The 26783-nt window shown below is 30.9% G+C and overlaps 3 protein-coding genes and 1 long non-coding RNA gene across 4 annotated transcripts; 2 read left to right on the top strand and 2 right to left on the bottom strand.

The window, feature by feature from the left end:
- Positions 1–230: 230 nt before the first annotated feature.
- Positions 231–1597, top strand: LOC123271918. The gene is made up of 2 exons (XM_044738469.1): positions 231–842; positions 1332–1597. Exons 1-2 carry the CDS (start codon positions 557–559, stop codon positions 1520–1522), a joined length of 477 nt encoding a protein of 158 aa, XP_044594404.1. The 5' UTR covers positions 231–556; the 3' UTR covers positions 1523–1597.
- Positions 1598–1646: 49 nt separating this feature from the next.
- LOC123271895 lies at positions 1647–3339 on the bottom strand. Its single transcript, XM_044738438.1, has one exon. It carries the CDS (start codon positions 2912–2914, stop codon positions 2150–2152), a length of 765 nt encoding a protein of 254 aa, XP_044594373.1. The 5' UTR covers positions 2915–3339; the 3' UTR covers positions 1647–2149.
- An 8333-nt stretch (positions 3340–11672) lies between these two features.
- Positions 11673–26234, top strand: LOC123271952. Its single transcript, XR_006510984.1, has 3 exons — positions 11673–11789; positions 17739–17741; positions 26224–26234. It is a non-coding gene; the product is annotated as an uncharacterized LOC123271952 (long non-coding RNA).
- LOC123271904 lies at positions 12010–13177 on the bottom strand. The gene is made up of 2 exons (XM_044738452.1): positions 12179–13177; positions 12010–12086 (listed from the first exon to the last, which is right to left on the bottom strand). Exon 1 carries the CDS (start codon positions 13125–13127, stop codon positions 12501–12503), a length of 627 nt encoding a protein of 208 aa, XP_044594387.1. The 5' UTR covers positions 13128–13177; the 3' UTR covers positions 12010–12086; positions 12179–12500.
- Positions 26235–26783: the final 549 nt, after the last annotated feature.

Here is a 26783-nt window from a genome sequence, read left to right as displayed (position 1 = left end):
ACATTGTAACAGAAATTTGTATTTGTGTATTTTATTTCTTGGTATCGCAACTACATGCGTAAAAATAATGATAACTTGGGTGAATTTTTATTCTATTTATTGGTGAATTGAGCATAATAATTCGCGGAATACCTATAATAGTATACTTACTTACGACACGCATATTATGTCGAGCTAATTTTTCCACGGGCTGCCAATTTTCTTCGCAACTCAACCGTTACATCTTGTTGCCAGTCTTGTTGTCTTGTGGTTCCTCTATATCCTAACTGGGAATTAAGATCGGATCGGTTAGTTCACTGTTGTACGTTGTCCCGGTCGTTCAAGTTCCAACGATTTGTTAGTCACGATATCGTTGCTCCATTTAAAAACCGGCAATATTCATCAGCATATTTATCGACAAATACAGTCAGTACGAATGTCGTTGCTCGGCAGTAAGATCGTTGAGTTTATGTTCAAAACACGATGAAAGATAAAATCATGTAAAATTGATCAATTTTTTTTCTCAATTCGGATCTGTTCGGGAGTTAATTGTTTTTTGGATTAATAAGTTGTAAATATGCAGCGATTGATAGTGTATCTAGTCTTTATAGTACTAGTACTTAGTTATCTAATAGACGGACTAAAAATTGATAACCGCAAGAAAATTGCCAGGAATAATGCAAATAAGGTTGCTTTAAGGACAAAGGCTAATTTTACAAGAAATCACACTGTGAGACCTGTATTCAAATTTTCTACGACTAGTACACCAAAGGCTATTTTTAGTACTGTTAAGCTTGGTGAATTAACAGCTACTAACAAATTACCAATTACTGATCTAGAATTAGCTGATGCTGAAGCAAGAGGTAATTTATTTATTTTTTTTTTAACTTCCCGCCAAGAAAAATTGAAAATTTTTTCAGTAATTAGAGCATGAGTATTGTTTAAAATTTGGTGAGTTAGCGATGGTGCGAAATTTCAAGATCAGAAATTTTTGAATGAAGATGATTGGTTTTCTTCAAAATAATTTTTATTATTATTATTTTTATTTTTTTTTAATAAATATAACCTTTGGTCAGTTATTTGTATATACTGTAACAGAAGCACAAATTTTTGATCCATAAGTTTATTAATTTTTCTAAGGTTAATGTTATTGCTTTTATTAATGTGTTCATTAATACTTCCCCTTTTAATACCAAAATTTTTTCAGTAATAACTAAAAAAATTTTAACAAAATTAAATTAATAAAATTTTATCTGAAAATATTTCACGATGATTAAGTCATTATTAATTCTCAAATTTTTTTTTGCTATAACTACAAAAAAAAAAATTATAACAGTAAAATTTTTTTTCAGACCGTCCAAAAAAGAAAGGTAAACATAAAATGAATCGCGCAGTAATGGCACTTCTTCTGGCATACAAGCTAAAATTTGCTGCTCTCATTCCTTCAATCATAATGGGCCTATTCTTACTACTTGGTACCACTGGACTAGCTGGTTTCTTCTTCGCACTGTTCGCCGCCATACTTGGACTAAAAGGCCAATAACCAAATAATAAACCATCAATATAAGTCACATAAGTAACTACATCAATAAAAAAAAAAAAAAAAAAAAAAAAAAAACAAAAATGTAACAAGGGAACAATAAAGAAAAAATAATTCGCTATTGTACAATTTATTGAAGGATCTTACAGTAAATAAATAATGGCTGTTAATTATCTTAATAAATAAATATATAAATTAATGAACCTAAATATCAATAATATAAAGTAATGTAACATAATAAAATATAAAATATATTAAATAAGTCAACTGTACTGATGAGTAACAGGTGCGCACAAGTATGCCATCGGTCGCGCTTGACACGTAACAATCATTCATACGTGCTACGTACGATATTCCGCTATCGAAAAATAAAAAAATTAAAAAACAAATTTCATCGCGATTTATGTAGCGTGTCGGCAGCATTAACTATAATGCCACATTTTACATATCCATCATAATTATCATAATGTAGATTTTCCGTTTGAATGACCGGCACCATATACGCGACCTATCGCTCAAGCACGAAGAGACCGACCGCTTCCTTTCTATAATATGTTAGTCTATTTCCGAAATCCGAATCACTTGAAAAAAATCACAAACATAAATCATAAATTCATTACTCAATTACTGCTAAGGCCTATGCGCCGAATAGGCCAAATTTTGGCCGTAACTGGAATCAGCTTCGACATTCTGAAGGTCCAAGTTATGGGGGATGTCTTTGATGCTTCGGTCCCATCCGCCGCCGCCACCACCACCACCACTCTGCCATCCTCCGTGAGAGTCACCGCCTTGCTTTTGACTGAGAAGCTTTTTCAGCCCAATAATCATCGACAGGACAAGAGCTATCTTGCTGATAATAAGAGCTTTTCCCGCAAGCATGAAGAGGACACCCATTGCAATGGGGATCATTGCAGCCATCTTCATCGCCATGCCCGTCATCATCATGCCCATCATCTTCTTCATTTTTCCTCTACCTTCCTCCATGCTTCTCTTTAGTTCTACGGTGTTAGTTTTCGGCAAACTAATCTGTACGTTGAATCCGTTCATCAGATTCGCCACTCGATCCAGCAGGATTTCGTTAAGCACTTCATCTCTTGAAGCACCAGATCGCCCCAAATCGGATTCACTGGGGTGTCTGGTCAGCGAAGCATTGTCCTGAGCGACTCTGATCAGTTCGAGGTTTTCAGTGATTGGGAGGTGGTCAATCCTGCCCAATCGCTCGAAAAAAGCAATTGCTTTTTTCTTTATGCACGGGGACAACCCACCATTTCGCTGCTGGCATTCCTCGTAAATGCGATACAACGACCGGTACCCGCGTTCGAAGGCCTCATCTGGATTCGCAGATGCCAGGGCTAACAATGGCAAAAACACCACACACTCAACTAATAGCTTCATTGCGATTATTAAAAAGGTGAAGCAATGAAGTAGCGATTTCGATAAGATTTTCACGAAACTCACAGACTAAGTGGCAACTTAGTGCCTGAACAGTTGGAGAGTTAACTGGCGACGGGTTGAGGATTCGCGGGTAACTTTATACTCTGGTGGATCAGGGCTTGAAGAATTGCGGGATGAGCGGGATGCTATGGGAGAAGATTATTCCCACAATAAGTGCTATGAATGTATTATTGTGTGAATGTATCATTGTATGGATGTGTGTATGCTGTGGGATGGATGTACCACGAGGATAAAACATAAAGGTTTTGCTAGTGTGCGGTATGGAAGACGATGAAACGAAGACGGGTATGGAGAACGAAACGAGGAGGCAAATCCTGTCGGCGAATCAACAGCTGGGATGGGATTTTTTATCTGTTTAATCACATGAGCGTTTACCGTGCAGTTACAGCAATGGAAGGCTAGTGGTGGAAGTCTCTTGTGCTGTAGACTAGCATAGGTATTCAGTGACCTTTGTGACATAAAGACCTACTAGTGTATCTCACATCATATCGGCTGGAGAGAGTTTAATGGGAGATGAACTTCCAGGGCGATAAGGAGGGGGGCTAAGGGGAAAGAGGAAAGAGGAAGAGGAAGATGATGATGATGATGACAATGGACAAAAAACGAGAGACCTTCACGACAGGTAGATACGCTAAGTGAAGGTACTCTGTGTTTTACCTCCAATTGAAATGTGAGATTCGAACCTGAGGGGCCGGGGGAGGGGGGCGCCAATCACATTCACTGCCAGAGGTTCTGACACCGTGACCCACGCAATGATCTTTGGGCTACAGAGAATCGGAATCTAGACCACTCGTGTACTCATCTGAAGACGATGCTGTGCTGGTAAAGGGGCCAAGGGGTTCAGGGAAGAGGCTACTGATCAACTAGTGTAGGAGGAATTGATTACCGTCTTGCTTTTCATTGTTTGTGTTTCAATTATTGTAATTTATGTGATGGAGCGTTGGGTTTGTATGGTAATTAGGGAGGTGTTATTGAGGTTCTAAGGAAAAAAAATTTTTTTTTATATGAAGAGAATGATTGATTAGTAGATGGAGTCGTGCAAAAAATTTAGTCCCATTATACACAGGTGTTTCTGATGTTAATATTTAGTATCAAGTATGGCTTTATAAAGAATACATTGAAAAATCATATTCATTTTTTTGTAATTATCTATGAATTTCTTTTGCATATGAATTTTCTTTGAAATCCGTCCAAAAAATTTTATTCAGCTATGAATTTTGTGTAAAAAATGGGAAATTATAAAACTCAAAAAAAAATTTAGTTAAATTTTAGATATTTTTTTTATACTCTAAACGTGGATTGTATATTATATATGAGTTTTTCACGTATAAAACTAATGAGGTAAAAAATGCAATGAAATTTTTCTGAAATAAACAGTCCAGAGGAGTTTTTATTTCAACATTTGATTGAGACAGTTATATGTAAATAAAATATTTAATTATCACAGAGAAACGCTATTGGTAAATCCAGTTTGAGTACTTGAAGATTAAAAACAGCAATGTTATAAAACTTTCATTAAATCTTGAATCATTATTTGAGACAACTTGGTAAATAGTCTCATAATTTATTGCATTGAGGCCGAATTTGATGTTCTTCAAAACAGATGAAAAATTTTTATCTGAGCAATAATTTCGCCAAAAATGAAAGAGTAACTGACAGTTTAAGATGTATCCAACTTTAGTCTTGAATAGTTATTGAAAAAGTCAATTTATAGAAAACTCATAGGAAACCTTTTTTAGAAAATATTGAATTTCTTACGAATACATGTAACATTTTAGCCGGTAAGTTATTTGTAAGACCAGATTGTCAATGCCAAAGTTTAAAAATATTTTTTTCGATGATATCTAAGTTGAAAATTTGAAAACAAATTTTGTCAGATTTTTGAAACGCTCTAATGCATATTGTATGTATTATCGTTATCTGTATTTTTATGATCACTAAATAAATGAATTAATTTTATAAGATAGATTTTTAACTTCCCGCTAAGAAAATCGAAGATTTTCAAAAATCGGGAAATTATTGTTTTCACCCCGTTTTGCAAAAATCGAGTTTTCATCAGATCTCGACGTTTTAAGGTCATAGGAAGCTTCCCTAACTACCCCCGCGATGTTGTCACTATGTCTGTATGTGTGTGTGTGTGTGTGTGCGTGTGCGTGTATATGTGTGTGTGCGTGTATATGTGTGTGTGTGCGTGTGTGTGTGTGTGTGTGTGTGTGTGTGTGTGTGTGTGTGTGTGTGTGTGTGTGTGTGTAAGTATGTGAATCGCTTATAACTTTTAAGCGGCTAAAACGATCGGAACCTACCAAACGGCGTTCTAAAGAGTTCCCTCAAACTTAGATTTCCTGTGAATTTGAACCGATTCGGGCCGATAGATTTTGAGAAATTTTGAAAAATCTCAAAAAAAAAATGAGAAAAAAATTTTTTTTGAAAGTGGTTTTTTTGGAATAACTTTTAAACGGCTTTATCGATCAACTTCAAATACTAATCCGCCCTTAAGCTTAAAAAACCACGTCGATCGCCACCAAGCCGGTCAAAATCGGTTGATTTTTTCGAGAGATATCGTGAACGAAAGAAAACCAAAAAAGTGTTTTTTCGGGATTACTCCGAAATTTGTAGTTCGATCAATTAAAACCTGAAAATAACTTATGAGGATGAAAAAACTGCGTCGAATGCCGTCAACCGCGTGAAAATTCGTTGATCCATCCAAAAGTTATTGCGGTTTGAAAATTCCAAAAATAGTGTTCTATGAAACTTCTATCAGACTTTTGAGCTGGGAGAACTCAAATGTATAGAAATATTATTTCTTTGAACTCAGCGAGCTCAAAATATCACATAAATTATATTTTGAGCTCAAAAATCTCAAAAATGTCATAAGTACAATTTTAAGCGCCCAGGAATGGAATTAGCGAGATGTTGCAGGGATGGCCTTTAGGGTGAACCGATTTTCTAATTTTTTTTTCTAAGAATCTGCTCATTGATTAGATACTTTCCTATCAAAATTCGTTTATAAGTTTCTGAGATACTTGCGTTATGATTCTTTCGCAAAGAATTTAAATATTTTTCCAATAACAAAATCACCAGACTACTCTTTCACCGTCGTAAATAGTGATACTTATTTTACGATAATCAATTGAGCCTAACAACAGTAATTATTGTAATAAAAATAACCAAGAATTTATCATAAATGTTAAATTAATGACATTCTTATTAGCTACGATTATTATTATTATTATCATAAGAAGGATGACTGGTTACTATATGTTTTCGTGGTCATTTCTAACAACGGTACTTTGACGAGGATTTTAACACTATCAATTTTTTCCGTACCTCCTACCTCCTATCACTAGCGTATAATAATATAGTACGCAGCATTCTTGCCAAAGAATTTCTATTACCGAAGAGAAAACTCAGTTAATTATTTATATAATGAATTTGCACATGATACTGTTAATTTCTCCCGAATAATTCCAAAAACGCTTACAATTACTCATTAGCTCATTACTTATTACATTGTTAATTACTTCACTTATAATCTATAACTACTTATGAATGGCGTTATTGTATCGAATTGAGAGCGAAGCGGTGCGTAGTGATGAGAATAAGGGGATCTACTAAGTATAACCTACATAGTAATAGCGAAGGAGAACCAGGAAAAGTTATACTTCTATCAAATATAAATACACGGAGACCGTGAGATCTTGCAAATACTCTTACCTGATCCAGAGTTCACCATTGTGGTGAGCATCTCTTGTATAATGTAAACATTAAGCGCAAATGTGCATGTAATACAATATCGCATTTGTGATATAGTATGTAAAGTGTATTTTTTTTAAATAAAATTTCTTAGGAAATTTGGTAAAATTCTAAAGGAACTTTTTTTTTTTTTAATCAAGAAGAGCATTTTTATAAAATTTTAAGTTTTTTAATTTAAAAAATTCCATACATTTTCATTAAAAATTTTCTGATATAGCATTATATATCCATATAAAACTTTTAATATGGCTTGATAGGAGTTAATAAACTCATATCATACCTGAAGCGGTCTCTCATATTTTCATTCATAGTTTTAAAAAATTGATCATTACTTTTTTTTTTTTTTTTTTTTTTTTTTCATTGAGACTCAACAGCTAGGGAGTAATAAAAAATCTACTTGATACAACAATATAAAAACATGATGTTAAAGTAAATTTTTGTGAGATTATTTACAAAATGAATTGTTTTTTAATCCTTAATTTAATTTAAGCTAATAATTATCATAAGTTGATTTTTACTTTTATATATAGCCTTATGTGGCCACATATAGCCGGGTATGAAAATTGATCGTATTAGAAATTTTTTTTTCGAGTTTCATTGAAATTATCATCAAATACCAAAAATCTCGTTTTTATAAAATGTTATATATTCTTATAAAATTATCAAAAAGTACCAAAAGTATTTTTTTTCTAATTCTATGTGTTTCTGTAAAGGTTTATGAAATCGTAATTTGTATCACAATGAAAAATTTACAAATTTCTAGAAAATTTTATTTATTATTTGTCTTATAAATTTACACAAAATTATACAAACATTTATTTTCATAACGTTATAGTATACTACATTTCATAAAATTTTAAAAAATCTCTTAATAAATCAAAAAAATAAATCGATAATACTCTAAAACATTTTTATAAATTTTTATAAGATCTAAAATCTTCATAAAAATTAAAATATTTTATTTTCAAAAATTCTTCGAATAATTATTTTTTGCTCATTAAACGATTAATCAAAACAGAAAAATGAAAATATTTAATTTTTTTTATGTCGTTGTGTCACCTTGTCTCACAAAGTAACGCGCATCTGTTGAAATACATCTTTAATTCGACGCATGTCTATTATAATTAGTATAATCCAATTATTTTGTGGAAAAGCACCCCGAGCTCTGCTCACCTACTTCCTCTTGCGCTTATTATGTGCCGGATGCAATGAAACCAAAACATAGTTTTAACATTAATGTTAACACCACTATAGAATAACAATAAATGCAAGTGCGAGAGTATGAGTGTGCTACATCCGGAAAGTGCGAATTATAGGATCTCTGAAACAATCAAATCTTACTGAAGGCTCAGCTAATTTTCTCACAAATTAAATATAATTTTTAGGGACCTCATTTATTATTTTATTTTTTCTTTATACACTTATTTTAATCACCGTTTCGCTACTTTCGAAGCTCCATTGTAAGTCTGGTTTTCGCTAATTGTCAGCAATTACTACATACTGTAATATACCATAGCTTCTGTAGTACAGAAATCGAATGTTGTAATTATTGTTGGTAATTTTTTGCCTGTTTATTAAAATTAATCTTTAGTATGACCTAAAAATACGAAAAAATTAATCCGTTTTTTGGTTTCACGGACTATTTAACTATCTTATTTCTGTTTATGGTTTATATAGTCATTAATTTTATTTTAATAAATAGAACAAATTTTTTTTCAATGTATGTGAGCTATTTAATTTAAACCGTAATCTGAAATATCAAGTAGAATTTAATGAGTTAAATTTTCATGATAATTACAATTAGTTAAGTTTATACTTAACATAGCATCGCGCTCTTATCTGATTAAGACAATAAAGTATGGTCATCTCACATGTGTTACATTCCGAACATTCACACATGTGTACATCAATTTTATACACGTAAAAAGAGGAAGTTAATACCAAAGCAAGTAGCCATTTCGAGTGTATTTTAAAATTTAATATTAAAGGCCCGTAAAAAAATTTCTGATATGGCCTGATATTAAGATTAACTGTATTAAGTTGTATATGCACTAAAAAAAAAATTTTCTTCACCAAGGAAATTTTTCCCTCCAGTAAAAAAACTAGTATTCCTTTACGGAAAATACCAAAGTTTTTTTCATACACTAATAAGTATACTGATTTTTAAAAAACTCGGTTTCTTCCTCAGCAAAAGTTTCTTCCTACAGAAGAGGTAAGTTTTAGGTGTTAAATTTTAAAATAAAATAATTTTTTATTCTCTTTTAAAATGTTTATTTGTCATCAATTTTTTATTTAATCATCTACTAAATCAATTTCTATTCAAGAAAGCATTTTAAATCACATTTCTAAAAAAAATTATATTATAAGAAATTATTGTTTTTTTGATTCTAATGTATAATTAGAATTTATATTTGGCCATATTTGGCGTATTAGAAAATTTTGTTACACGCGCGATTGTATATTCGAGTTTAAAAAAAAAAATCGATTATTTTTTACCCTTCAAACTTAGAAATTTTGAGACAAATTAAAAAATTTTCATTCAAGTTAAATCATGTCCTATTGACATATAAAATTTAATGCTCTACAGAAAAGGTTTTTTTCATTTCTTGATAAATTTATTCCCTTAAAAGTTATTTCGGGTCAAAGTTTAATTTAAAAGAAATTTCAAGTTTTTTAACTTTTTTGGCAAATTTATGCGACTTATGATAAAATTTTGCTCCAAATGGTCATTTTAAAGTTTCTATAAATTTTTCAGAATATCTCAATACTATTATAATATATTATAACTGATAAATAAATTTTACATGAGCAAAAAAAGGAAGCGAATGAGAAAGCAAATAGTCATTTAAAGTGTGATTTAAGATTTAACGGAGTTCATTCAATTGTTTTTATGCAGCATCATCGCCGATCATTGAGCAATAAATAACAGGTAAAATATAATATAATATAATGATATTTGAAGAAAACATAAACTGTGAAACTAGTGGTAAATAATAAAACTAGATACTCAATCGTCCTGGTGGCATACAAACGGCCAAAGAAAATATCCTATGGCACAAGATGATACTTTTTAGACCCCGTTATCCACTTTCAACGCGTCCAATGTCAATCTCCAGTTTTACCGTGTATGTGGGAGGATTCGTACAGTATAAATACATAAGACTGCACTTCATATTGAGGAAACTTGTTATATTGTAGACAACGGAAAGACACATTGTACATGAAAATGTTTAATTGTGACTTTTCTTTGTGTAGAAAATTCAAATTTTGAGACTTTACAGTTTTTGATCCCTTATTAACTTTATTTAGGATGTTTTTTTAAAGTAATAGAATATAGTGTCATTTTAATCAAATTTTATTCTAATATTTCATACCTTAAGCGTGAGTGCGAAGGTATACTCTGTTATCGCCTAAAAATCAAGATCCCAACATTTTGTTACATTAAATCATACCTGCCAGTCATATTGTCCATATAAATTAAACAAAAAGCTTACTATTAGAAAGAAAAAATCATCGCTGACTTTGTCAAAATTTTTTTAAAATTAGTTAATTCCTATTTTTATATAAAAAAAAAAGTGATTTTAATGACTTACGGTAGGAATTTGTCACTTCTGTATGGAAAAGTAAACACCATATAACTTCAAAAAATTTATTTTTTAACTCAATTAATTTTTTAATCTCCTTATTTGTCTTATGGAAGCTAGTAGCATAAAAATAGCAGCTAAATATTGTTTTGCTTAGTTATATAACTTATATAGTTATATATAATTAATTTCTTTCAAGTGGCAAAGAAATTTTCTGTCCTTTCAGCAGTCCCCTGGCGGATTCATGGTCACGGTAAAATGATCGTGAAACGACGGTGAATGTACCATAAATTCACAGTGTCGACAAATGATCGTCGAATGACCGTCACTTGACTGTCGAACGGCTGTCATTTGACAGTGAACTACGAGTATCATTGTGAAAGTTTTTCATTGTTACTTTATGATTTTTATTCTGTATAGTTATCATACTTCACTATTCGAAAAACCAAATTTTTACTCGACTTCTCCGATTTTTTACCTGAGTAAAAATCGTAGATCATCGATCGATCGTCTGTCATTTGACAGTCATTCGAAAACATATAAATTGTCAAAAAACCGTAACTCGGTGGTAGATGCACAGTAGTCTGTGAGTGAAACGACCGTGAAACGAGCGTATAATGTCGGTAAGTCAGGAACTTTTTACTAGTCAACAATGAAAAAGTGCTGATTATATTTTTTTTTTATTTCATTAAAAATACTCAAAGTGTATAAAAAGATAGGTAAATGAGAAATTTTCAGTAACTAATCGGGATGAAAAATTTAAAAAAAATATTAAATTATTGTAATTTTGTTTATTTCAAAGTAAAATTATAAGAAATTAATCAGATTACAGGCAATCAACAGAGATCCATCATTTCAATACTTTTCAGAAGAGTTTATGGCTTACAAGTGTTGAATTTTTTTTATAGTCTTAAATGAGAAACTATAATACCTTTTGATTATGAAAAATATAATAATCAATATTGTTTTTTTTTTTTTTTTTTTTTTGAGACGAAAACTTTAATTTCAAAATTACGGAAAAATTGTTTGTTATCAAGAAAAATTATTATGAGATATTTTTTTTTAACAATTCAATTTTTAGTAATTTCTTTTCCAGATCTTTTTTTATACAGTTAATAATTTCACCATAATTTCGAAATTAAGAATTTCGTAATCATCAAAAATTTGAATCATTTATTACGATTATTATTTTGAAGTCATGGAAAAAATATAACTTTCTTTAAGCTATTTTTATCTGTGCAATGAAAAAAAAATGACTTGGTTTTGACACCTTATGATGTGACTGAATCAAATGTTTCGTGCAGTGTCTTAGATAGTCTAGCTGGTAGAGTTTTGGGCGCGCGACCAGATGAATCGTTCACAACGGTATCCGATGTTGACTGACAGATCGCTCGGTAAGAACGAACTTTATACGGTGAAACGACCGTGAAACAACCGTCATTCGACCGTGCTTTCACCGTGTCGCCGAAACCGCCAGGGTCATATTTAAAAATTTATTTCTAAATGCAGCTCAAAGACAGTATACTCAATTGTTTTGCTAGTTAACCACTGCACAGTAAAAAATTTTGTGTAAAATCAAGTATTTAACACAATCAAAATTTTGTGTTAAATACAGTCGACGAACACTTCGTGTAGAAATTCAACACCAAAGTAAAACACTTATAGTCCGGTCAATTTAGACATTCAAAGTTACATAAAGTCCCAACAAGCTGAATTTCTGTGAAGTTGTTCAAAACATAATTATAAACAATGTCTAGAAGTTCCCCATCATTCCCCTGTAAGGAAAAAATTTAATTCAAGGTCAAAGGTCAAAAAAATGAGTTTTTCGCGATTTTCAGCAAAACGGTAAGTTTTATCATAAAAGTACCTCAGACAAAAATTGTAGATCATAAAATTATCTATAAAAAATGTATCAATACTTTTTTTCTTACGAGCCACCGTTTCTGAGATATAACGATTCAAAAAGTTATAAAAGTTGTTATCGTCATAATATGCACACGTTTCCACGCCACCTATGAGGTAGTGTACTTAGCGCGTTTTTTTTAACGTGGTTTCCCCAGTAGGCCTACTCCACGGGTCAGTTGTGATCCTGTTTAATGTAAAACTATTGCAAAATAACGGAAATTTTCAAAGATTGGGAAAGATAAAAGCGATGTAAATGAAAAAAAAAGTGTTGAAGTTTATTCGTCTTATTCGTAAGTTTCAAATTCTTGTTCTTCTTCTCCTGCTTCTTCTTCATCTTCATTTTGGATGCAAGTAAATTGCGTCAATAGCGATGTATCGCATGATACTTCGTCGGAGTCAAACGAATCCTCCATTGTTTGTGATTCAATATTAGAGCACGACCGGCCTTGACAATTTGTGCATGCCAAAGAATAAGACAGTCCGACTTTTTTGCAACCACATTTAGCACTGCATCCCTTTTTGCAGTTGCAAAAAATAGTGTTCAGCAGTTTTTCCGGCGCAGGTGGAAGTAAAGTTTGAACTGGCTCTAATATATTGTTGACCAACTTCCAACCCCAGTCTGTAGGGTCTAGCTGATAACCAAGCCACACTTGAACTTGGTAATATACTCGAAAAAGATGTTGGTGAGCAGCAACTGAGGTTGGAGGAAGACAAGCTAATTGAACTTGTTTTTTATTTTTAGTATTTTTAACGAAACATGCATATCGATGCTTATCTAAACAGGTAGTTTTTTTAGGAGCTCCGTACATAGAAAGAAGAAAGCGGATGCCGTTGGTAATAACTTCTTGTTGAGTTGAATTACTCTTTTTAAAAACTTCAGCACATTGAATTAAATCTTGTTTTTCAAACATTTTGAAAACTGCTGTTTTACCCCTCCTGTAAAATGCAGATGTCGTATCACAGCCAGTAATTGCGTGTAAAAATAGTACATGATCTTTACACTTTACTAAAGTAAATAAACTTTTTGATGAATATATCTGATTGATGCTGAGCTTTTCCTGGTTTTAAGAAAAAAATAGTTTTTTCAGTTGGCGTTCGAGCAGTGAGTAATACAAGTAAGTCAACATCTTCACCAACAACAATAGTTGTATTTGTCAAATTGAATTGCTCTATTGCTGTTTCAATAATCAATACATCAGCATCATTATTAGCTTGTTTTACCAATATATTTTCAGCCGTAAACTTTTCTTTCAACATTGAAATGAACCGAGACTTGTTGTGGGTATTTGTAAGAAATTTCTGTTGACTGGTTGGGACTGTCATAAGTTCATCAAATAAAATATCAGAAGATGAAGATGTTACTAAAGTTCGACGACGTTGTTCTGCAGCTTTGATATTTCTCGTGCAATCATCATAGCCATCAAATACGACAGTAACTTTTATAACTTTTTGAATCGTTATATCTCAGAAACGGTGGCTCGTAAGAAAAAAAGTATTGATACATTTTTTATAGATAATTTTATGATCTACAATTTTTGTCTGAGGTACTTTTATGATAAAACTTACCGTTTTGCTGAAAATCGCGAAAAACTCATTTTTTTGACCTTTGACCTTGAATTAAATTTTTTCCTTACAGGGGAATGATGGGGAACTTCTAGACATTGTTTATAATTATGTTTTGAACAACTTCACTGAAATTCAGCTTGTTGGGACTTTATGTAACTTCACTCTCATTTTTTGGTCTAAATTGACCGGACTATTATGTTATTTTGACACAAACGTTTTGTTATTTTAACATAAACATTATGTTGTTTTAACACAAAAATTTTTAACGCAGATTGTACTCAACACACACTGAAAAGAACGTTTTTTTCCACCCAGAATACAAAATATTTTTATCCAAGTTTTTTTATATTCAATATACATTTCATAATATAAAAAAACTGGTATATTTCGCCTGAGAATACCTAAGTTTTTTTTGGAGCTAAAACTTTATGCTGCGTTACCATAGCAACCGCAGCGGTGGCGCCACCAATTCTCTGATTTCCCTCCGATTTCACAGTCCTGACGTGTTTGTTGACATCATCGAAAAGTTGTACTCATTTATTATTTATTGAACAATTACCTAGCTGTATTATAATTTATATTAAAATTTAGATGGATGTTTGGATACGAAAAAAGTTACTCGAATGGGATTTACCATCTCTGCAAAAAATCTTTAAAGGTAATTGTTTTTTTTTTTTAATTCATCTTTTTAAGAGTTATTCATTATACAAATTTGATTCAATAAAGTAAAAATACAAATCAAGCAAGTAATTAAAAATTTTTCTATAATTTAATTAATAATTAATTTAATTTTTTTAATTTAATTGTATCTAATTTTATTTTATTGAATTGGATTAGTACTATTAATTTGTTTTTCTTAAATTTAATTATAATAACTTTGATTTTTTTTAATTTAATGATAATTGATAAATTAATAATTATTAATTTATTAATTATATTAAAAAAGGTCCACGGTATGATAAACATATATATGCATCTATGTAAAATGAGGTTAAGTCGATCATATTTTTATTTTAGTATTCTGCTGAGGAATTAAAAAACCAAGTTTTTTAAAAATCACTATACTTTTTAATGTAGGAAAAAACTTTGGTATTCTCCACACAGGTATATCAGTTTTTTTACTGGAGGGAAAAATTTCTTAGGTAGAAAAAAACTTTTTTTTCAGTGCAACTACACAATATTTTTTGCTGTGCACCAATGTAGTCTTTTATTGGTTATTTTTATTTGAATCAAGTATCTGAACAAAAAAAAAAGCGTTCAATTCACATGAGAAAAATACTTCTTGTGGAAAAATTTAAACGAGCTTTAAATTGAATTGTAAATCAAAATATTATCAACCACGGCTACTTATTATTTATCAAACTAAGTATGAGTAAGTGTCACTCATGAATCTTATAATTCACAACTCGCATGTATCAGTAGATAAGTAAAAAACTTATTACGTTTCTTTTATGATTTTTAAATTCAAAAATCACAACAAATGGATACATTACAAGCTTCATTTAGTTGAAGCAATATATTTAATTATAATATATAATTTTTTTTTAACATTTATTAAAAAAAAAAAAAGAGATAAATATCAATTATTTGCGACATCTTCCATTCCGAACGACGTATCCAGATTGAAAAGTACATTTTTCATTAATACATTCTGGATTCCTGAGAAAATCACACCCTTCATCAGTTAAACATTCGTCGCCAACATCTGAAATAAAAAAGTTAATGAATTTTGATGATTGATCTAATTATTGCTTGGAAAATGGTAATGCATTACTTGAAGCATACGGGATGCATCTATTGAATTCATAAAGATAATTTGGAGCGCAAATGCACTTTCCCAGATTGATACAGATTCAATTTTCCAAGACACAATCCGCCGAACTGGTACAGTTAGCGTTAATTCCTCCAAGACATTTTCCGTGCTTGGCGACGTATCCTGGTAAGCAATCACATATGTCATTTATACACCCTGAATTTGCGAGGAGAGCACAATCAAAGTCGCCAGCACATTGGGTATTTAATTCTGTAAAAAAATAAGATTATATCATTAATTATATTGTTAACTAGGTTAGTTCGTGCAAGCTTATTTTTATTTTTTTTTACTCAAGTATTTTGAAGTTTATGTGACCGTAAAATTAAATACCTGGAACACGATCGATGTCATTTTCTAGAACTGGACTAACTAGTATTGACGAACTAGCAACAAGTTGGAGAATTATCAAGTTGAGAATCATTTAATTGTTTTATGAAAACCAGTAGTTTGGGAACTTGCTGAAAAAATAAAAGGAGTATTCTCGTCTAAAATTCTATAAGAATCGATTTTTTTGCATGTTCTCAAAGTTCAAATCTGATGTCTCAAAATTTCAAATATTTTCAGAGATATAGTTACTTTGGTAATTACGTAGTATCTCACCGGTCTAAGCCGAGTCCAAAACATTAAACACGATTTATTTGCAGAGTAAAAAATTTTGCGCCAGTGTGCCAAATGGATTTTGTGTTAAAAATTTTTGTGTAAAATATGCAACACTTTAATATGTAAATTTAACACTTTATCGTGTTATTCTCATAAATCATCACAAAGAAGTTTTTAAAATTTAACACAAAAGATATTTGACGCAATGACGCAAAATTTTTTACCGTGCCAAACAATTTTTTTTAAACGGTTGATATAATTTCTCAAGTTCTACTAGACAGATTCACATGAAATTTAGCGTGGATTTACTCTGTACATTCCTTTATCGTTCGAATTAGATTTATATAAAGTTTCATTTTTACTTTTTTTAAACAGTTGGAAATGCCTAAAAACAGGTTAAAATATTTCTTTTTCAAACATTCTTCATTGAATGAGATAAAACTTTTTTTTTAACTTTTCCCAAGTTCGGACGATAACGGGATCTTTGTTGATTAGAAATCTATCTTTTTCTTTCTATTTTAAGTGACTAGTATATATATAGTGAAAATCATGTCAACAAAAGCACGCAACTTTTTTAAAAACCTTTTACTTTACCAGCCTATAACTTTTTGGATTTTTAATTTTTTAGCTTGAAAATTTTTTTGTATATTCTTGAAATATCAATACGAGTCCGAAAAAGATGGATTGTAAAAATATTAATTCTTTTTTTTTCTTTTATTGCACTTGATAAAAAAACTTTAAATTTGTGCCTCTAAATTAGAATGTCCCATTTTTATATCCTATTTCGTAATTATGACCTTTTTTATTTTTCTAATAAATTGATCTCAAATTGAACAAAACTCCTTCGAATTTTGTAAACAATTTTGTTTAGCTGAAGTTTTGTACTTACCAGTCGCTTCTTAGCAGTACAGCGTATAAATTTAACGTTTTTATGGAGCGGCTTTTTATATGCAATGCGGTTTACGATGCAAAAACTATAAAAATTACTTCAAACCAATGTCATCAAATAACAAATGTCACTTGTCACTCATGACTCACTTATTTCCGCAGGTGTATAAAAAAATTTTGACGAGTTAAAAATTTTAAATACGATATATTTTAGAACACTTTTTAATAAATTTTTAATGTTAATTAATAGTTGAAACGAGATGTGATAATTAAAATGATTAAAATAAACTTATCAAATATGATAAAAATTACCATTAAGGAAAATAAATTTTTATATCTATGAATTAAAAAATAAAAATGTAATAATAAAATAAACAAACAAACCGTTACAGAGAAAACAATGCCTATGACTAATAGCTTGAAAACTAGGTGTGTATTTTATTTGCTAATAAAAAGACATGTTGCAAACAAATAAATATTTCAGAACTGTATAATCACGTTTTCAAATTCAACTTATTCGAAACATTACTTATTAACTATAGTTATTTAACATCAAAACTTTATTATTAAAAATTTTTATTTCAAAACCTCAAAACTGCTATTTAAATAACCATTATTTACTTCAACAAAATGATAATCATACTTACATTTATAGATAGTCAGAATGTTTCTAATGTTACTAAATTAGACTCAGAAAATTCATTTTGTCACAACCCGCATGGAAAAATATATGTGCCATCTATAATATATATGCCCCATATATTTACGTAAAAAAAAAAAAAAATGGCGACATATATTTTTAAATATATGTTGAAATAAATGTATGTATAAATTCGAACAAATGGGAACATATATATTGTATATGTACACATGTATATATGTTGACATACATTCTTATATAGATAAAAGTGTATATTTAAAGATATGTGCACCATCGAAGGATATTTGAACAAAATAGATTGATTTCACAAACTTTATCCATTAGAAATGAAGCAAAAAATCAAGAAAACAAAACTAACAGAAAACCCTGAGGTAATCGTTAGTCAGAATCAAGAAATTTTTTCTTATGATGTTGATAAAACTCAACTCGACTTGTATGATACTCTATTGTTATAATCAAATAGTTTAAATTTAATAACGACCTAAGATGATACTTTATCACTGGAATCATTCAGTTGTTTTGATTTATTGACATTGGAAAATACTGTGATTGTACCAGAAAACAGATTGAGTGATAGCAGAGTACCGAAGACACCTAGCTTTCAATCTCCAGTTAATTTAGCTATGACTGTGATATTAGAGTCTAATAATAATAATATTAATTGTAAGTCGAGGAAAGGGTTGAACAAAGTTGACCATTATGGAAATTTGGAAAATATATCTGAATTTTCTTAAATTAATTATAGATAAATAATTATATAAAAATAATTTTAATAATTTAAATTTTGTATGAAAAAAAAAAAAAATGGATTTTCAATAAAAATACAAGAAATTGAGTAAAGTTCCAATTCTTTAAAAGCAAATTATCTCTAAATTTACTTATGGGGCTAATTTTACTCTCGTGTTTCTACTATGTAATTTGTAACTCTATACACTGTAAAAAATCCGGAGTGAATCGGGAGTGAATTTCACTCCCATCACTCGGAGTTCCGGAGTGAAGTAATTAATCACTCCGCGTAGGGAGTGAATCCGGAGTTTTTATTTGCGGAGTGACTTCAGAGTGATTTCGAAGTGATTTCGAATTTCACTCCGAAAAACATCCGCGTTCGGAGTTTTTAAAATAAATAAAATAAGGATGAATTTTCGTTCTACAAAAAAAATCTCAAATTTAATCTTTATATGGGTGATTCTCTGTAAGGATGTCTTAAATCTGTACAAAATTATTTTTGATTTTATTAGAAAAAAAATTAACAAAGGCTACAAAACTATCAGCTTAATTATAATAAATAAACAGCCGAATTAATTTTTGCTTTTTCGATATTTGTGTATCTTTTGCCATATAACATGACAGGAGACTGACTGCTAGGGGACTGATTTTTTTTTTATCAAATTGAGAAAAATCAAGCAAACTATTTCAATGCATCCAACTTTTTAAGTTCTCAATGAATGTTTACATTAATTAGAATAATATTAAGACTTATGGATCCAACTTTATAAATAAATTATCAACAAAAATAGCTGCCAGGGGACTGAGTTTTGAAGTGACCCAGATACATATTTCCAGAAAAAACGGTGCTTTGACCCTAAATAAAATGGCGATAAAGCGCTACACTGATAGAAGGATTTATTTGTATTAAAAAATATTTATTAATAGTTAACAAATCATTTATTATAGACCACTTTTTAGTATTAAACAAATATTTCTTAGTATTTAAAATGATTTGTTTGTATTTAATAAATCTGATATTCATTTATTAAATATTAATAAATCTTTTTAAATACTAAGAAAGATTTTTTAAGGACTAAAAAGTGGCCTCTAATAAATGATTTGTTAAATATTAACAAATATTTTTAACTATAAACAAATCCTTCTATCAGTGTAACAGCCCTATGGTTATTAACATACGGCTAGTTAGATCCTTATAAACCTTACAAAAGGTAAAATAACACGCTAGATTTTTTTTTTTACTTTGTACTTCTGGCAGGGGACTGACCTTAAAATGACTGGGACAAACTTTGGTTTAATGAACTTAATGAAACAAATTAACTTTCGGTACTTTTTATTGAAGAAGATTGTTAGTTAACTAATTAAGTTTATAAACATTATGGATCAAATTATATATTATTGACGAATAACTTAGAATTTAATCTTAATTTTGGGACTGGGACAGCCCAGGGGACTGTCATTTCGGTGGTTTACGAATTTATAGCACAAAAACCAAAATTTATTCCATTTTAGTTTTCAGTGCTCCAAATAGAAATGTTTTCTTACTTTCGTAATAAATTTTTTTTAGTAATAAAATAAAATTCTTCTAATAAAAAAATGCCTGGGACAGCAAAAAACATCCTTACAGAGAATCACCCATATATATGTATTTCTTCTGTGCGTGTGTTTGTCACTGAACTCCTCCTAAACGACTGGACCGATTTTAATGAAATTTTTTGTGTGTCTTCCGGTGGATTCCAGAATGGTTTAGATTCACAATTCAGTCCACGAGAAAATGTTTATTTAATAGATTTTTTATTTATAAATTGTTGATCTAGACTACCCACATGCACTTTTCATATATTTTATAAATATTGAAACGGAATGTTATGTTTCCCTTGGTCGCCCCTATTATCTCGTAAGGGCGCCACTGGATTTTTGGACTCAGTATCCAGAAACTGAACCAGAACATGGAGTAATAGGTCAGGGTCGTGAGAGATTGTTGAAAGGAACCAAAACTTAAACACAGAAATTCGTTTAACAAATTTATTTATTTATCCAATCCTTTTTACAATTGAAATAATGGCCGAAATAACAATATATAAAATTTCATGAAACAAATTCACACTCACACCCTACTCTCATACGGTATATTTCGCGTTGTCCAGCTAGACCCTCACGTGGCTGTAGTACCCGATGCCTACTCGACTCTCACGTTACTCTATCTACTTCGCGCCGTCCCCTGGACCCTAACGCTACTCTAACTTAGTTCACGCGGTCTCACGGACCCTCACGCCACTGAGCTGGACCCTGACGTGACTACACGCGCTGTCCACGCTGTCCACACAGTGCACGCTGTCCCCCAAACTTCACGCTACTCTAAGAGAACTACCCCGAAGCCAGAGGAGTATACCATGAAACCGAAATAGTCTCTTTACTCACACACAACCACACTATATTCCTTAATTTCCAATAATAATACCGCTTGATTCCAATTTATAAATAATTTTCCAAAATATTATTTTCCGAATTAATATTTCTTAACTTCTAATTCTCTAATTAACTATTTTTGTTTACTAAATATAAATTTCCTATTTCCTAAATCACTGCCGTATCTTCAATGTTTCAAACAATAATTATCCAAAGTACAATTCCAAATTATCGAGGATTAAATCCATTTATTATGTCCGAGAATTACTAAATAAATTTTAATCTTTATTTTAGTAAAAATGAAATAAATTCCGATAATTGAGTAAACTTTAATTCTTCCTAAATTATTTGTATTTAATCCAAATTATTTTATTTAATTCTGAGCCATTTTATTTAATCCCTTTATCAGCGGTAATTTTTAATAAATTTTATTTTCATCGCAAATGTGAAATTATGACCAAAGATTATTCTATTATATTTTATTTTATGTCTCTTGAAACTTATTTTACTTGAGTTTATTTTATTTTAAACGAACTAAGACTTTTGTTTCGACCTTGAGTGTCCTCTACTCAGCGTTCTCGCGCGGGATAAGATGGCTGACGCTCTCGCTCGGTCTTGCGTCTCTGTCGCAAGTTTTTAGTGTAATTTTTTTTTCTGACAAATTTTTATAATTTTTATTTTCTACCCTTTTTTACTAAATAATTTAGATTAACAAATTCTATTGATTTTAATGATTATTTCCTGACTCTAGATTTATTTAAATTATGACAAATATTAAATAATGCGCCAAATAATTTATTAAAATAATTTTAGTGTGAAATAAATTTTTGTCTGAAATAATTCTAATTTAGCGGTTTACTCAATTCTATTTCTACTGGCTTAAGCCAAATTATTGTCCAAAGATTCTCAATAATTAAATTTTACACATGAAATAAGAATCTGGAATTAATAACCCGAATTAAATTCCTGGTATTACTAATTCAGACAGGCCTATGTGTAAAATAAGTAGTGACAAAGATAAATTATTTTTCTTAACAAATTAACCAATAACCCGAAATAAGTCCTAGTATTATTAATTAATTGATTTATAATTTTTCTAATTTATAGTAAATTTAATTTTAATTCTTACAACTAGCGATTGTGACCGAACGCGAAATGGCGGTGATCTTCAGCCGACATGTTGCCTGGCTGACGCCGCAGACCCGAGGAATAAAATCAGACGTGATATTTGTACCTGGAGTTTCCTTAATAATACTCTGTGCACTCCCTCGAAGAGTTGCAACTCCTTTTTGTCCGTGGTGGTGCAAATTTCTCCTCGGTAGGTTACTCTGCTTGGCGGCGAAACTTTGGTCACCGTCACTCGTCCTCCGGATATTTTATAAAGCCTGTAACCGCAAATCGGCATTAGAAATTATCATAATTTAAAATTAATTTACGCAAGCTGACATTGGGCCTAGCAAGCAATAAATTAATTGAGTTTTATCGCTTCATTCCACTTTAAAACGAGCAAAATAGAAATAATTACAGTAGCGCTCAAAAATATTTTGACAACATAAAATTTTTTAATATTTTTTAAAAATAAAAGCCTATCGGAAAATGTATTGAGTATAATATAGAGTAGTGTAATTGCGACTATTTAAGCGTATCAAATTACAACTTGTTTGTTTACACACCGCGCCACCGAACGTACTTGACTTACCGTGAGCTCAAAAGTATTTTGACACACATTTGACTTGAAAAACTCTCGCAGATTACTTGTTCCTTAGTTTTTATTATTACATATATTTACTTGTTGTGGTTACTTCAATATGCCTAAGTGCAAGGAATATTCTAGTGATTTTAAAAAAGCCGTTATTAATGCATTAAAACAAGGAATGAAACAAACAGAAGTTGCTCGTTTGTTTAAAGTGTCTCGACAGTTAGTTAGCTTATGGAATAAAGTCTATAACAAACGAAAAACTGTCGAAAGTAAGCCTCGAACAGGCCGCCCAAGAAAAACTTCTTCTTACATCGATCATATTATAAAAAAGTTATCAGCAAATGATATACGGATGTCCGCTGTAATGATAAAAAATGAATTAAAAGAAAAATATAACGTAGATATTCATGTTTCTACTGTTAAACGACGCCTAAAGGTTCTAGGGTTACATGGCCGAAGACCGGCTAAAAAACCTTTAATATCGAAAAAAAACAGGAAGTATCGTCTTGAGTTCGCGAAACGGCATATATCATGGTCAAATTTAGAGTGGTCTAAAGTTTTATGGAGTGACGAAAGTAAATTTAATTTAATGTCGTCTGATGGTATCAAGTACATTCGGCGTCCAGTAAATAAAAAATACGATTATCGGTATCAAATACCCACAGTTAAACATAGAGGTGGTAGTGTGATGGTTTGGGGATGTTTTTCACGGTCTGGAGTTGGACCATTAGTTCGAATAGAAGGAAAAAAAATGGATCGGTTCATGTATGCAAATATATTAAAGTCTCAGATGTTACCATATGCTAAACATCACATGCCAGCTAAGTGGTATTTTCAACAAGACAATGATCCCAAACACAGATCAAAGCATATTAGTGACTTATTAAATCGTGAAAAAGTTAAAGTTCTTGAGTGGCCAACTCAAAGTCCCGACTTGAATCCGATAGAAAATCTCTGGGAAGAATTGAAACGTAGTGTAAAAACCCAAAATTATTCAAACAAAAACGCTTTGTTTGAAACTCTAAAAAATGAGTGGGATCAAATTCCAATAAGTCGATTACAAAAATTAATCGACTCAATGCCGGAGCGATGCAAGGCTGTCATAAAGGCCAAGGGATATGCTACTAAATACTAATATATTTATTGCTGTAAATTGTAATTATGCGTTAAATTAGTTTTTTTTCAAAAATGTCAAAATACTTTTGAGCCACCATTTTTCTAATATTTTAAAAATTAAACTTTCTTTTATTACGAATAAGAACCTCTTTGACACTATTCTGTAGTTTATTCAAAAGGTGTTAAAAAAATAAATAAATAATTATTGTGTTTCATATTTATTTTTAATTAAACCATTAAATATATTTGTCAAAATACTTTTGAGCGCTACTGTACCTGTGCTATGCTGTTTGATAAATTTACGTGGTGTCCAGTGAGACTGTTCGGTCACAATGAATCTTCGGGATATTGTCATTGTAGTTCTTTCTTCACTCTGCCTTCCCCACTCTCTCTCTCAGCGCGGGCGCTTCGCCCTCGAGGACTTACTTACTACTTATAGCTAGAGGCGCGAGTATTTCGGAGCACAGCGCCCTGGGATCCGTCGATAAACTAACTGGCGCGGGCCAGGAACCTCGTATTGATAATATAGGGACCGTAACACTCCGTTACAATATCATAAATATAAGATATATGAAAAAATTCATGTGGGTACTCAAATGAAAGGTCTCGATGAGAATAAAATCATAATGGACTTATATTTATGAAAATGTTAATAATTAACGAATGATAATGTATTTTGTTAACTAATGATGTTTTTAACGATATAAGCTCATTCCTCAGCTCATTCCTCATCATCGACTCCGAAAAATACTCCATCTTAAATACCAGTGCTTCATTGTTTTCTATTTATTATCAGAACGTAAGGGGTATTAACACAAAATTAAATATATTTTATAAAACATATTTACGTTGCACTAGTGCGACCCAAACTTGAATACTCATCAGTAGTCTGGTCACCAACTTATAGATCACATATATCTAGTATTGAAAAAATACAACGAAAATTTTTGAAATACTTCTTGTATAAAAAATATGGCACATATCCTCAAAGAGGATCTGACTATCTAGCTATGTGTGTTGATGCTAACATTTTGAGTCTGGAGGAAAGAGGAATTTGTGCTTCAGTTCTTCTGCTCGCAGGTCTATTAAAGGGAGACATTATATGTCCCAGATTTCTGCAACAAATTCCTATTTCTGTTTTCCAGATCCAAACTAGATCAGCCCTACCATTCTATCCGCCACAGGCAAGAAATAATATTATGTCAGCATCGCCGTTGTCTAGAATTTTAAATATTAGTAATTATACCCCAGAAAATTGCGATTCAGTTGATTTACTGGGTTTTAATCAAGGTCATAGCCACAGCACTTATGTACTTGCATCATTGTTAATATCCCTTAGATAACTTTAGATAACTTTAGATAACCATATTAGAATAAATTTTTAACCATATTCAAATCTTGATTAGGTGACTTTATCGCAGAAGGTGCTTGAAATCATGAAATGAATTAAAATTCGACGAGGAATAAGCAGACATATCTTAGTCCATTTACCTCAGTGGAATTAATTTGAAACTGTTTTCGAAACATAAACAGTTTCAAAGCGTACAGAGCTTTTGACATCCATCTGGCATGGTGGTTGGGTCCTGGAGCTTTAAAGCTTATTCCATTTTTTGGAGAACCGCCTAAAAATATCAACACCAATTCTAAAAACTCTTTATAATCGTCTCGGTCATGCTTTTCCTGAAATATAAAATTTGTAATTGAATTTTGAGAATCTGGATCAAAATTTGTGACTAATCAATAAATTAAACGCAATCATCATTTAGAATTTGAAGAAAACACTATGATCCGGTTTTAAATGAGTACTATGCGAATAACGCTACTAAGTCAGAAAATTAGAAGAGTAAAATAATTTCCAATTTTTTATAGTGAATTCTGAAAGGATGTAACTTTATTAAAAGCTGCTATTTCGAGATGAAATAAAGCATTTTAACTCTTAAATTCTCTACTAATAAAAATGAGACACAGAATTTTTTCACAAGTTTTCCTTTCAGCCCGATCAGAACTAATATTAATCAAAATAATTTTAAAAATTTGTTGATTTTCAAATCTATTTCTGAAAGAGGTTTATTTGTCCAAAAAATGTAGACGAGAATTTTGACATTGAAAAGAAAAATTTGATAAGATAATAATAGTGCTCGATAAACAATTACGATTGTTATAGAATATTTTGTAGTTGGTATATGATCGTCGGTGTTTTTGTCTTTGAGTTCATTATTGTGAAACCATTAAGTACTCTCCAAAATAACCAAAACGATGACCTTCTTAAAACTAATGTACAAATGTCAATAATTAGAAAAAATGATTATAATTTAAATACCTGTAGTCGATCAATAATAAAACTTATTATTTCATTTTTTTTTTTTTCGTGAATTCTTTCATTTATAATTGAATCCTGAATACCAGTTTCAAATTTTGTTTTGTCTATGTTTTTCCAATTATTTTGGAATCGCACAAAAACTGCTACATTAGGAGAACTTACTCCTGGCCAAACAACTTCGAAAACGCTTCTTAAGGAGTTAGGGGTAGTCAGAATTTTCAAAAAATCAATTATTTTTTTTTTTGCATTTTCGTTATGTGTAATATCTTGAAAATATTCTCTGAAAATTTCAAGTCGATCCGATAATTAGTTTTTGAGTTATTCGACAAATAACAAAGAGAGCTCGGGTACTTCAAAGCGCTCGGGAGTAGATAGCTAGTGGCAGCTTCAAGAAACCCCTTTTTAGGGTTCTATTGTCATCCTATTCTGGAATTATAAAAGCAGATCCTTACAAAAATACAACCATAAATAAAAAAGAATGTATAGGCCATGTTCAGAAGCGGATGGGGACTCGACTGCGTACTCTGAAAACTAAACAAAAAGGTCTTGGTGGTAGAGGTAGGCTTACAGGAAAAGTAATAGACAAATTAACTGTGTACTATGGTTTATCAATACGTCGTCATTGCGATTCTATTGAAGATATGAAATCTGCTATTATGGCAACTTTTTACCACTACGGTTCGACTGATGAAAATCCGAATCATGATATGTGTCCCAAAGTCGAAGATTCTTGGTGCTCTTACCAGCGCGCTGAAGCAAGTGGAGAGCT

Source organism: Cotesia glomerata, linkage group LG9 (assembly GCF_020080835.1).
Source record: "Cotesia glomerata isolate CgM1 linkage group LG9, MPM_Cglom_v2.3, whole genome shotgun sequence".
Lineage (NCBI taxonomy): Eukaryota > Metazoa > Arthropoda > Insecta > Hymenoptera > Braconidae > Cotesia > Cotesia glomerata.
Note: the sequence above shows the minus strand (reverse complement) of the source record. Positions and strands in the feature narration are given on the sequence as shown.